The sequence below is a fragment of the Rhamphochromis longiceps genome, linkage group LG22 (genome assembly GCF_057381845.1).
Source record: "Rhamphochromis longiceps isolate RC_006_pf linkage group LG22, R_longiceps_female_GT1.1, whole genome shotgun sequence".
NCBI classification, from domain to species: domain Eukaryota; kingdom Metazoa; phylum Chordata; class Actinopteri; order Cichliformes; family Cichlidae; genus Rhamphochromis; species Rhamphochromis longiceps.
The window spans coordinates 11,649,122-11,662,441 of record NC_140577.1 but is presented as its reverse complement, the minus strand read 5'-3'; the positions used below and the strand labels follow the sequence as shown (position 1 = coordinate 11,662,441).

The window sequence follows — 13,320 nt, the reverse complement described above, 5'->3', positions numbered from 1 at the left end:
TTTAAAGGGAACCTAGTTTGTTTAATTAATGTAGACTGTTTCAAAGGTTCAGACTGTCCCATGGTAGCATTTTGTCAGGGGGCTGAACCAGTGACACAGCATTTTATATTGTATTTTTTATTTCTTGTGTTATTTTTAGTTAAGGTTTGTTATGTTATCATCAAGGTCCCTTTAGTTTTGAGTCTTACCAAAGTTGTATCTAAGCACATCAAACATTTACACACTCAAATTCCGATGGATACATCGGGGACAACTTCGGGGCTCAAGTAGCCTATACACTGTGACTAAAGGAGCCAGGGGATGGAAACTGCCAATCTTCCAGTTCCTTTCAGGCGGTATGAACTCTGGGTGTGAACAAAAGGAATGCATAAGTTGCTTGGAGGCATTTAAATAATTATTGGCAAGTGACTATGACATCTGCCTCTTGAAATGGTAACTGTGTTAATATTTTCAAATAGTTCCTGGTGTGGACGTTTGTTTCCGCCACAGTAATTTTGTTAAAATTTACAGATAATTACTCCAATTTTTGTGCCTTTTTGATAGCAATAAGTTATTCAGGTTATTCAGTGGTGGAAACAAGCTTCCATACGACGTCAAGTTTTCTGATCTGACTAAAATTTTCTTTGGCTAAAGTTTTTTGGTTTTGTTTTTTTTAACACGGAGCTGCTGCACACCCAAAGATGTATCTCTGTTTTGTACTGAGCTTTAGTATTTGACAGGCAACCCTAAATTTTTAATGTAATAATTTCACCTGAAATATTTGATTTTGTTCAATCAACCTTTGTCATTCGAACAAAGACGGAAAGTATTTCTGTTTTTCCTTATGTGTTTCCTCAGTTCTGAGCTTTCTCTGTCTGAATATCTTCACAATAGAGGAAAAAAAGTTTCCTTACGTGCATCTCCTGTGAAGCAGCTCTGATTTGTATTAGTACAAGTGACATCTTTTGATAGGAAGCATGTTCCAAAGATGCCAATGGGACACTGACGACAGGTCAGGCATTGTGCTGTGAAGTGGGGGGGAAACAGCAGAGGGATCAGGTTTCAGTCAGTCCACAGTTTCATCTGTTTGCCTCTGTTAATAGTGGAGGAAGCATTTCCCCAAAAACAAATTAAAAAATACATCACAAAAAAATGTATTTTACAAGTAAAAGGTTCCACAATGAAAGAAATACAGTTAAGTAAAAGATCAGACAACTGAGAGCAAAATAGACCCATAATGGTAAGTGGCTTCATTCAGAATGCCATAATGGAGTAGTTTTTAAACTTATGTTGTCTTTGTGCAATCTAAGAATTCAACTACTTTAACTACTTTATCACTTTTAAAGTCTCTTCTTAAAATTTTCTTTAACAAAAAGACTTTTTAATAATTACTTTTTAAAAGCCCAACCTTTTCTGTGATTTTATTTTATTTTTTAAATGTCTTTCTGTAAAGCGCTTTTATAACTTTGTTTAAAAAGTTCTGTATAAGAAATGATTATTATTATTATTATTATTATTATTATTATTATTATTACTTGTTTGTTATTTAATTATTAAATTTTTATTTTGCGTTTTTAGTCTTAAATGATTAGAAGATATGTTTCCTCGTTGAGAAATGATGAGGAACTTTTTAAGGAATCAACTGTAAAGTCCACAGGACCAAAGCTGATTTCTGGCTTTTTTCCCTCCCCTGAACATCGATGTTCAGGAACAATCATTTCCTTATAGCCGCAACCTAAAAGTTCAGGTACTTTTAAGTTGGGTCACTTACAGTTCTCTTATCTCAGCCCGTGTATCTCAGTCATCTACAACAAAAAATATTGTTGAGAATAAAGTAGAAATTTTGAGATTAAACCTGAAATTCTATTTTGAGAAAAACGTAGACGGAGATTACAGAGGTTTCAAGACAAACTGAAAGTGTATATGAGATGGTGGAATCGTACTTCAGAATAAGTGTTAGTTACAATGTGAAATATTTGTCTTTTAGGACATAGAAACAACGTGTTGACATGTACATTTATGCTCAAGGGATGACGCAGAAAGCCAGATCTGGTCAGAAGGAAAGAAAAACCACACAAACTTGGAAGGGCTGGTCGGTGGACAGATGTGCAGATATCAGTGCAGTAAAGAGGATGTATGCTGAATCACGAGACACGATAAGACAGCTGATTAATTTGTTTCGTGACTCATCTACACAGGGCATATTTTCTTTCTTAATGTGACCCTAATAATCATATAATTATAATTATCTCATTGTTCTGAAGGCAGGGCTGTGATGCAGTTTTCTGCCTCGCCACTAGAGGGCGCGACCGTTTTGTGAGTAATGTTTGACTGGGATGAAAAATGGTGTTCAGGGAGGCAGTGTGAATCACAAGTTATGCTCGGGAGCAGTTTATGTGGGTTCAATGAGAGTGTGCGTCCATAAGACTGAACCACACACACACACACACACATACCCACACCCACGCTAAATCTGCCATTAAAGAGCTGAACGATCATCCCCTGCGATCACCACCGTAGAACTGAACCTCATATCAGAAATCATCATAACACTCATAGTCAATATAAGTCATCTATTTTCTTACTTTAATTCTAAAATCTGGGATGTTTTGAATTTCCTGGGACTGCTGGTGGTCTCTGGTCCAACATCCAAAATAAAAACTGAAATATTATGCTGTGATGTTACGGGTATTTTAAAAGCAGTTTGGGAATCCACCACTTGCTAAAAAAAAAAACCCCAACCTCTTAATTTTGATGCTTTCTGTAACTTACCTGCTGCGATGAAGGCACCCAAGACAATTGTCGCTTTCCAAAAATTATTCATCATTCACACAAGTCTTCTTAAAATAACTAGGTTAGGTCCGAGTTACGTGTGCGTGTGTCAGGTGAATTTAGAGAAAACAATGTGCAACATTTAAACAATGGATTGACTTAAAAGGAACATGCAGGAATGTAGTTTATCAGGTTTTTTTGTTCCAACAGCAACTCTCCAGCCAATTATCTAAAACGTCACAAGCATTCACAGGAAAAAATTAAAATCAATTTCTCAAAAGGTAATTCGGAGCACAAACACCTTTTAGTATTTGTTCAACAGATTTCATGGACTTTAAAATGCTAACTGTTAATACTAATTACATCTTTTCTATTGTGTATTCACTCATTTCCTGCGCTACATCATAAGTGCAGTAAAACAGATATTCTGCACAGAATACAGAAGTTTAGTCAATGAACAAAGTAAAGAAACAAAACAAAACCCTGCATTAAAAACAAAGAAGAAGTTATGTCTTGATGCATGCTCAGTCATCCAGGTAAGTAAATCCCAAAAGATTGACTGTTCATCTGGATGTAGCCATTCCCCAACTCTCTGTGAATTTCCCAACCCAATTTCCTTTGGGGTCAACCTTCAGGATCAATAAAGTTTTATTGAATTGAATTGATTAGTGGTTTTTGATCAATGGTCATGGGAATTTGCATATGAATGATCAATGAATCGACCTCACGGCACATTGTTCATTCAGGGGGTTACAGTTTCAGTCATTGTGCGAAGGTACTGTTTATAAGATTGGGGAAACATGCAGTCAGCTTAGACTGAAGAAGTCACTTGAATGAGTGACGCAAAGTTTCTCCCACTGACAATGCTACTTCCAGATGAACACAACCAACCTTTTGGGAAAGAAGAAAACAGTTTTTATTTTTGCTGCTTGTTTTTGCCTTCAGAAGGCCCACGGGCTACAGACGGCTGCCAGGCATGCGCCCAATGCAGCGGCGAGAGGAAGGTGAGCAGATGAAGCTCCGTTACATTGGTCGGTGGTGCAGCACTTCCTAGTGAGGGTGTAGGTGATTCCCAGCAGGGATCCTTTTTCTGTTTGGTTGCAGAGAGACGAAGACACGCAGCCCTGATTTTGTAAAGTCATCCACTTACTGATGTCAAAGTCTAAAAAGAGGAAAAACAAGCATGATTTTTACAGATTATTCTCAGATTCTACTTTATTCCACTGAAGTCTAAGTTGTGTAAGGTTGTTCTGAGATTCTGAATGATTTGCCCTTTTGGATACATTTAAATAAAGACAATCAGAAAAAATGGTTGCAGATTGCTGGATAGTAACCACTGTTTTAATCTTTCAGCATTTTTGTATTTTAACTTATATATTTGCTTCATAGTGTGGTGCTTTTTATATTTGTTTGGCATGTGAAAAATTGCAGGCTTGAGTGCAGCTGGAAACATAAATCCACTTTACGGTGGCTCAGAAAGCCGATCATGCCTTAAACCTGCTTGGCGATCTCTTGTGACATGAGAGCAGCTGCAACCTTATTTAATGTTTTCATTGTGAAATATTTAGGCTCAAATAAAAGTAAGAAATTATGAACAATTAAAATGGTAAATGGCCTGCATTTGTATAGCGGTTTACTTAGTCCCTAAGGACCCCAAAGCGCTTTACACTACATTCAGTCATTCACACACTGGTGATGGCAAGCTACATTGTAGCCACAACCACCCTGGGGCGCACTGACAGAGGCAAGGCTGCTAGACACTGGCGCCACCGGGCCCTCTGACCTCCACCAGTAGGCAAACATGGGACTAGTGTCTTGCCCAACAAGATTTGGCATGCAGCCAGGAGGCAGCCTGGGATCACACCACCGACTTTCTGATTAGTAGCTGACCTGCTCTGCCACCTGAGCTACAGCCACCAATTACCTTGGAATTGTAAGATATTGGAGGGGTATGTAAGAAAAAACAAAGGTTTTGGGACAAAATCTCAGTGAATCACCGCCTTATCGTGTGAGAGGGCTTTGTGCGTTCCAGTGATTTCAGGAGGTTTGTTGTCAGGGCTAATTTACCCCTGGTAGGGTCTCCTAAGGCAAATTGTTCCTGACAATAAACTATTGAGAAAGCACCCATGGGTCCCACACCAAGTTAATCTCGGGGTAGGGGATAGAGGGCAAGTGGCCTCAAATTGATTTTGGCAAACCATCAGGTGACTCAGGAGGAAGCAATACTCTTTCACACTGTGTGCAATGGGGGTGATGTGCTGCTGACTTCAGGTGGTAGAAAAAACACTGTCAGGATCTCCTGAATCCCCCTGACATGCCTCCCATACTGAAAGCAAAGTCTGGCGATGATGCATAGGACTTGAAATAAAGCACCAGTTATTCTGCACCGCCACAGTCTTGTTCCATTAAACTGTGAACACAGCAGTATTGGAAGGCTGTAGCTGAAGGTGGAGTTAGTAACAACACAGCCTGGAGCAGACTTTAATCTTTGTGGGACACTCTGCTGTTGTTGCTGTGGCACATTTAAACGTTGTGTAACTAAATCCAAACTGCTTGTTTCACAACCAGTCAGAACATCTTCTGGAATGACTCAAGGTTTCATGCAAACCGCAATTTTTGATGGGGTTGTCAGACATACAGGATGAAGTAATTATTCTTCGTGCCAGCCACACCCTGATCTGTGCTTGCAGTACAGGTTTTTCACGCTCCACAGCCTTACACAGGTCTAGGAAACAATTAACAACTCAGTAGGAGAAAGCTACAGGGAAGTAACACTGTCACTGCAGATGCACAAAAACCCAGTGTCCTCACTCATGTCCCTATTGTTTTTGCCTAAAGAAGTCTAAAGATGGAGGTCAGATTTGTTTCTGAAATCAGATCTCTATGACTGGTTCTCTGTTTTGTTATTTGCTGGTCTGCTAATGTTGTGATATGGTTTATTAGAACCCAAACTTGTGTTGTAGGGTGTTTGTCTTACAATGCCCTGAGGTGACTGTTGTGATTTTCGGCTATATAAATAAAACTGAATTGAACTGAGTTGAATTCAAGCCACATTTTGTGGTAAAGCTTACCCTACCGGGTTGTGTTGTCTAAACCTAAACAAAGGGGCAAATAACAATTTTATTTAAAATAAGTACTTACAGTTGGGTTAACAGAGGACTCAAACGTCTACCTCTTGTTTTTAATCATTTCTTCAACCAAAACATCCTGTTTTCTTCACCTGACTTCTTAAAGCATTTCTTCTAAAGGTGAATTTCTCCCACTACCCGTGGATTCTCTTCATAGTTTTACATCACGCAGACGTGGCTATGTGCAGCCTCACAACCACATTCCTAAGTTAACCTTAACTTAACCCGCACCCTGCACGTAACCTCTTGACCTGGTTGTTCAAACAGGTGTAATCCAGATACAAATGATCCAATAATCCAGTTTACTTTTGTCCTGGTTGTTCAAAAAGGAACTGAATAGGAACTTTTTGATTGTGATACAAAGATTACCAGTGCTTTAACAAGGAGCACCAAAATCCATACAAAATAAAATATCCTTAATTAATTATAGTAATTTCGATAGAAACACCTATTTCATGGAATATTTCATTAGTAATGAATTCATTATTTTATACACACCCAGTTTACCTCACCCACGTTGATACAGATGCACTGTACTGCATGAAATAAACAAATGCACCCATGAGTAAGACAAAAAACATGGTTACCTCTGCTCCTGTTTGCTAGCAAAGCAGGTATGACCAGCTGTGAAACATGAACATTTCTCCTTTTTCTCTGCAGTAACACACTTTCTTCACTGTTTTCTTCATGCTTTTACTCCACTTAGGCTGAAACTAAAACTTGCTTCACTGAGCAAGAAACTAAAAACTGACCAGCAGATGGAAGAAAACCTTAAGAAAATAGACTGAAAATGAGGTTTCACCTTTAAAAGTCTTAATTCATTACATTTTATAATCTATTTTTAGATTATTGCTTTGACTTCCACCACACAGCTCACAGTTTATTTGAAATATTTTCTGTCTTTAGATTAGATTAGATTCAATTTATTGCCATTAAATGTCACTCGTCATTATTTATTTATTATTTTTTCTATGCTTAGAGATAAGTTCATTTATTTATTTATTTTAGTTAGTTGTTTATTTATTTGTGTGAAGGGAACATGCAAAGTAAGCATTTCATTGCTCAGCGTGACCATTTTTGTTTTGCGGTGTATATGACAATAAACTTCTAAAATGTTGAATCTTAAAAAAGGATACAACTCACGTTTGGCATCTAATGTGTATACACAATATACACACACATATACACACAAACCATTTATGATTTTAATAAACAAAAACCCAAGTCCTGCATATATATTGTATGTTTGAAATATAATTTAATAGACTTTTATTACAATAAATATATAGGTAAATTTGGTGATAATTTCAAATCATAGCGAATACAGCAGGCAGTTTATAAATTATGATCCCTGTTTGGAATCAAAGAGGATATTGGGTGATATCCAGGTGGTGTTGACCATCTTTTATATACAGTCTATGTTAACACCAGACATCATGCCTTTACCTTAACTCTGGAAGTTAAGGTTTCACCTCTCATTGGAGAAGCTTCTTTAGTACAGTTCAGAACTGAAGAAGCTTCTCAGACGCTTTTCTTTCCAAGCTTCTTAACTCTGGAATGTACCTGTAGCAATGTGTTTGATGTGCAGACAGAATTCTTCAAGTCCTTTTATTTCAGGTAAGAATTCACAGAATCAACCTGCTGATTCGTGTTACTCACCCACTTTTCCCGTGTAGCAACTGAACTGGGTGTTGTTGCAGCTCTCAGTGGAGCTGAACAAGCAGTTAGGTCCAAAACCCGCTGTGCATGTGTTACAAGTCAGCGATTTGCCTGTGAACCAAGGAGGAAGAGAAATTTCAAGAAACTGTTCAGGAAGTTATGACCACAAGTTACTGGAAAATTTATCAAACATAAATCAGATAACTCATTCAGTTTCCTGATGGTGTTAAGTCATTTTTTTCTAATTTTCTAGTTATATATAATGGACTGCATTTATATAGCGCTTTTCAAGGCACTTTACAATGCCACTATTCATTCACTCTTGCATTCACACACTGGTGGAGGCAAGCTACGGTTGTAGCCACAGCTGCCCTGGGGCAGACTGACAGAAGCGATGCTGCCATATCGCGCCATCGGCCCCCTTGGCCAACACCAGAAGGCGGCAGGGTAAAGGGTCTTGCCCAAGGACACAACGACCAGGACAGAGAGCCCGGGGATCGAACCGGCGACCTTCCGGTTACAGATACGCTTCCCAACCCCTTGAGCTACGGTCGCCCCATATATGCTGGATAAGTGCATGTGGGATGATGCACTTACACAAAACACACAAAAATTATGTGATAAAAACATTTACAAGACAAAACATGTTTAATGGTAGATATTTAATGACACTGATTTAAATTTAAAAAATCAAAAAGCCATCACTGATTGCAAATATTTTTAATTTGGTTGGTAACTCCCTGACAACCGCTGGTTGCTAGGGAAAAGAAACAGAATGGGTTGGCAAGTGGTTGCTGTCGGTCAGCAGGTGAGGTCAGCTGCAAAGAGGTATGCAGTGCAAGATCTTCTTGCGGTTGCTCTGTTCGTGAGCAGACTACTGTGGACACCCACAGCATGGAAGATGCCAAAACTGTGAAAAGTGTCTTGAAAATAAAAGATGCACCTTGTGAAATCTGTGTGTGTGTGGCTAAGCTGATCATGACGTGATTGGGAGGTGATGAAACTACAGCGTAAATTTAACTCACACATTCAAATCCACTGTTATACAATCTGTTTATCTGACTTCCAGTAGCCTTCCAGGAAGCACTTGCCAGCCACCTGTGAAATACACAATTTCTCCAAGCAACCGCTGGTTGCCAGGGGTTACTCACCAGTGTCTGGACATGTGTGACTGTAGTTTGTAGTATTAAAAGCAAAAGTACTTTTCTTTTTTTACAGGTTATTTTATTATAATTTTTAAATCATTTCATTGCATTTTATTGTTAAAACTACATATCAAAGTTTATGTATATGTGTCATAGGTGGGTCATAAGAAAAAGCCTTGAAATATCCAGATTAAATTAATGAATAAACAAACAAATAAATACATTAAAAAAAAAAAATTAGTGAAACATGCAAATATTTAAGTAAAAGCACTTTAAAACTACATTGTACATACTTCAGATGCAGGGTACACACTGGACAGGTGACCAGTCTGTCACAGCGTAAACACAGATAACGTTCGTACTCATACTCACACCAGTAGCCAAGATAGAATCAGTAACTAACCCCAGAAACTGCTGCTCTCTGGGTTGTGGATCACCCAGAGAGAAGCTCCACACAGGAAGAGCAGACAGTGGATTTGAAACCAGGACCGTCTTACTGTTTCATAACACTTATGCTGAAATGTTGCTAATTTTAATTAAAAGTGTGATAAATTTGTTTGTAACCTGAGACGTTCAAAGATGTGACCACTGGTGAAAGTAAATTTGTGCTCAAAACAGTTTTTGGTGAAGACATTTTTATATTCTTAAAAAGACTAAAAATGTACAATTGCACCAGCATCTGGTCCATCTTACCTGTAGCAAACAGGGCCATCAGTGCTGCACAGATCCACAGAAGATTTTTCATCTTGCTTTTACACAGTTGAGTGTTTTATTGAGAAATTGCAGATAAAAAGACCAAAAACAAGTTTCCAGATGAGCGCTGGCGATGGTTTCAGATGAGGTTCTTAACTCTGCTCAGCTGCTTATGTGTGGAAAGGCGTATCATCAGGTCCTGAATACAAACAATAATGTCGGAATATTGTCTGAATGCAGACAATAGATTAATGTTAACTCTGATTTCTATTCATCTGCCGATATATTACCTCGCAGCCAACTGAGATCTGTTTGAAAAGGATGAAGCCTATTGAAAAAGGAACACACACAAAAGAGAGAAAAAAAGATCACTGGAGTCTCACTGTGTTTGAACCTTTGCAAACTGGAAAATATTTAAAACCAGTATCATCATTTTCCTATAATGCATTTGGTTTTATAAAGAACAATGCCCAGTGCACTCCTTTCATTCTCATGATATAGAGCTGCCACATAATTACAGTAGTTGCATCATCTCCCGATCTCGTCACGATCAGCGCAGCCCACAAATAGACTTTTAAGAGCTGTACTTTCTAGATGATGAGATATTCAAAGTTTTTACAATTTTCACCATAATTGCAGATTTTGCTGATGAACCTCTGCCCCTCTATGATACTCCATTTACCCAATCATAACCCTGAGCTAAAACTATGTTTTAGGATTCTTATTATTATTGTACCTGAAAGCCATGTTTAATTTCCTTTAGGTTTTTCCATCATTGTTCACAGGCTTGGTCACCAAGCATGGATTCAAACATGCATCCCTAAGATGCATGCTGTTGAGCTATCTAGGATGATCTCCTCTGCCAAAATGTCACTAAATTTTAACAGAAGACACCAATTCATTTACTTCTCATACTCTAGACCAGAGGCTGGAAACAGTCAGGATTAGGGTTAACATTCAACCCTATTTAGACATATATTGCATGTATCCCCCTCCAGTTACATCCATCCAAACGCTTTCAAATAAAATGTATTATTATTATTATTATTATTATCCAGCTCTACAAATCTCAAATGTGAAATTTAAATCTAAAGAGAAATGCTTTGTGTTGGTTGTGGGATTTGAACCTACAATTTTATTTAGAAAACAAAAGAGACTGTGGTCTGTTTTGATCAAAGGCATTTCTCAATGTCAGCCAAAGGCTCTTGGGAAACAAGGGTGCATTCTTGAGTCAAGTATTGTAGACCACCACCGACCAGCCAAAAGCAAACCATAAAGTTATTTTAGATCTTACAAATGCATGCGAAGAAGTTTAGTTTCATTTGTCATTTGTGGGCAATACCTGCATTGAGATCCAATCCAATTTTGGCAATTCAAGTTGCTTTCAACTCAACTGCTTAAGTATTCTTGGAGCTGGATGAGCTGTCCTACACAGACATTTGTGACATATGCCATTCCATTCTTTGAAATCACTCCTGATCTTACTCAGGTGGTTTGTTGTTAAATTACTTGAAACTGTTGAGCTTCTTTTCAAGACCTCATCTATGGTCTTGAACTCTGGGTAGTGACCAAAAGAATGATACTGACAGTACAAGCAGTAGAAATGAGCTTTCTTCAGAGGGTGGGTGGCCTCTTCCTTAAACAGACCCTGGGAAGTTCGGCCATCTGGGAGTGGCTAACAGTAGAGTTGCTACTCCTCCACATTGAAAGGAGCCAATTGAGGTGGTGCAGGCATCTGACAAGGATGCCTTTTGGGCAGCTCCAGAGTGAGGTGTTCTGGGCATGTTCCACCGAGAGGAAATCCCGGGGCAGACCCAAGACATGCTGGAGAGACTATATCTCTCAGCTGACCTGGGAATGCCTTGATCTTTCCTGGAAAAACTAGAGAATGTAGCTAGGGAGAGCTTTGGCTTCTCTTCTTAGGATGAGTGGAAAGAATTGGATGGATATGATGATGTCACTAAGTTTTCACCCAAAACTCGGTGACATCAGGAACCAAAGGCAAATCAGACCTTCAATTTTGGGTTTTACCAAAGATTTTGTCTTCAGATTTCATTCAAATTGTTTGGTGAAAATTTATATTCAGAACTGAATTTCCACTCATAAAAATGGCATAATTTTTCTTGTGCTACATCCCCAACTGAAATATTAAGCTAGATCACCCAACGAAACACTAGACACCAGGCTCATTCTTTAGACATGGTTGCAACATCTAAAGTGAATTCGTTCTTGGCATTCAGATAGTCAGAAGTGGTCTAAGGCAGAGGTCCCAAACCCCCAGGCCACAGACCGGTTCCAGTCCACGAGTCGTTTGGTACTGGGCTGCGAGAGTTGAGGCTCAGGTGTGAAGATTATGGTTGTTATCGTTAACTCGGTTTCCCTGGGTCTTTTCCTTTTGTGTTATGAATAAATCTTCTTTTTTTTAAATTGTATTTTTATTGAAAAAAGACTTGTTACAAAAAAAAATTGGTATTATTTAGTCAAAAATATCTTTTTCCTAGTCCTTTGTTTTTCAGTCAAATAACAGTATGAACTTGGTGGCTTAACAACTTTGTGTTGGTTGTGGGATTTGAACCTACAATTTTATTTAGAAAACAAAAGAGACTGTGGTCTGTTTTGATCAAAGGCATTTCTCAATGTCAGCCAAAGGCTCTTGGGAAACAAGGGTGCATTCTTGAGTCAAGTATTGTAGACCACCTCTGACCAGCCAAAAGCAAACCATAAAGTTATTTTAGATCTTACAAATGCATGCAAAGAAGTTTAGTTTCATTTGTCATTTGTGGGCAATACCTGCATTGAGATCCAATCCAATTTTGGCAATTCAAGTTGCTTTCAACTCAACTGCTTAAGTATTCTTGGAGCTGGACGAGCTGTCCTACACAGACATTTGTGACATATGCAATTCCATTCTTTGAAATCACTCCTGATCTTACTCAGGTGGTTTGTTGTTAAATTACTTGAAACTGCTGAGCTTCTTTTCAAGGGTGAGGATGGTCGAGTACACAAAGATACCTGGCTCAAGGATAGACTCTTTATTAGCTAAAAGGCAGCTGATTTTGAAAAGCTACAATGGTTTCAAACCTCACACCTTTCAGGGTTTCATCCTCAAAGTAGTGTAGTTCTTGTGTCTGCTACAATAATCTGGTGATGACCACGCTGTCAATTCCAGTTGATCTTTCTTAGTGGTTAGTTTAAAAAAAATCTTTTTTTCTTCATTTTCTTTCTTCAATTTTAAGTTTTAGTGTGAACCCAACCCCTACCAAAGATTTTGTCTTCAGATTTCATTCAAGTTGTTTGGTGAAAATTTATGTTCAGAACTGAATTTTCACTCATAAAAATGGCATAATTTTTCTTGGGCTACATCCCCAACTGAAATATTAAGCTAGATCACCCAACGAAACACTAGACACCAGGCTCATTCTTTAGACATGGTTGCAACATCTAAAGTGAATTTGTTCTTGGCATTCAGATAGTCAGAAGTGGTCTAAGGCAGAGGTCCCAAACCCCCGGGCCACAGACCGGTTCCAGTCCACGAGTCGTTTGGTACTGGGCTGCGAGAGTTGAGGCTCAGGTGTGAAGATTATGGTTGTTATCGTTAACTCGGTTTCCCTGGGTCTTTTCCTTTTGTGTTATGAATAAATCTTCTTTTTTTTTTATTGTATTTTTATTGAAAAAAGACTTGTTACAAAAAAAAATTGGTATTATTTAGTCAAAAATATCTTTTTCCTAGTCCTTTGTTTTTCAGTCAAATAACAGAGTATGAACTCGGTGGCTTAACAATGTGTTCATAACAAGCATATTTAACTTAGATAAGGTACATTCGATACCTATTGTGAAGTATATCTTCTTTTTTATGTTACCGGTACTGGTTTTATTTTGTTGTATTTATCTGCAACACCTTAAAGGCCAGTTTGTGAAAATATTGTTTGTGAAAATATTGTCAG

At 38.3% G+C, this 13,320-nt stretch overlaps 1 protein-coding gene across 1 annotated transcript; it reads right to left on the bottom strand.

The window, feature by feature from the left end:
- Positions 1-936: 936 nt before the first annotated feature.
- LOC146643459 (uncharacterized) lies at positions 937-9,509 on the bottom strand. The gene is made up of 4 exons (XM_085396921.1): positions 9,377-9,509; positions 7,539-7,649; positions 2,752-3,913; positions 937-1,072 (listed from the first exon to the last, which is right to left on the bottom strand). The coding sequence occupies exons 1-3, from the start codon at positions 9,426-9,428 to the stop codon at positions 3,693-3,695; spliced, it is 384 nt and encodes a 127-aa protein (XP_085253047.1). The 5' UTR covers positions 9,429-9,509; the 3' UTR covers positions 937-1,072; positions 2,752-3,692.
- Between the last annotated feature and the right edge of the window lie 3,811 nt (positions 9,510-13,320).

What these genes read in the sequence shown, in the direction of transcription:
- LOC146643459 (XM_085396921.1), bottom strand. Translation starts at nt 9,428, where the DNA reads ATGAAAAATCTTCTGTGGATCTGTGCAGCACTGATGGCCCTGTTTGCT. An exon ending in GATGGCCCTGTTTGCTACAG is followed by an intron (nt 7,650 to 9,376) that starts GTAAGATGGACC and finishes CTTGGTTCACAG; the next exon opens with GCAAATCGCTGACTTGTAAC. An exon ending in TTGCTACACGGGAAAAGTGG is followed by an intron (nt 3,914 to 7,538) that starts GTGAGTAACACG and finishes TCCTCTTTTTAG; the next exon opens with ACTTTGACATCAGTAAGTGG.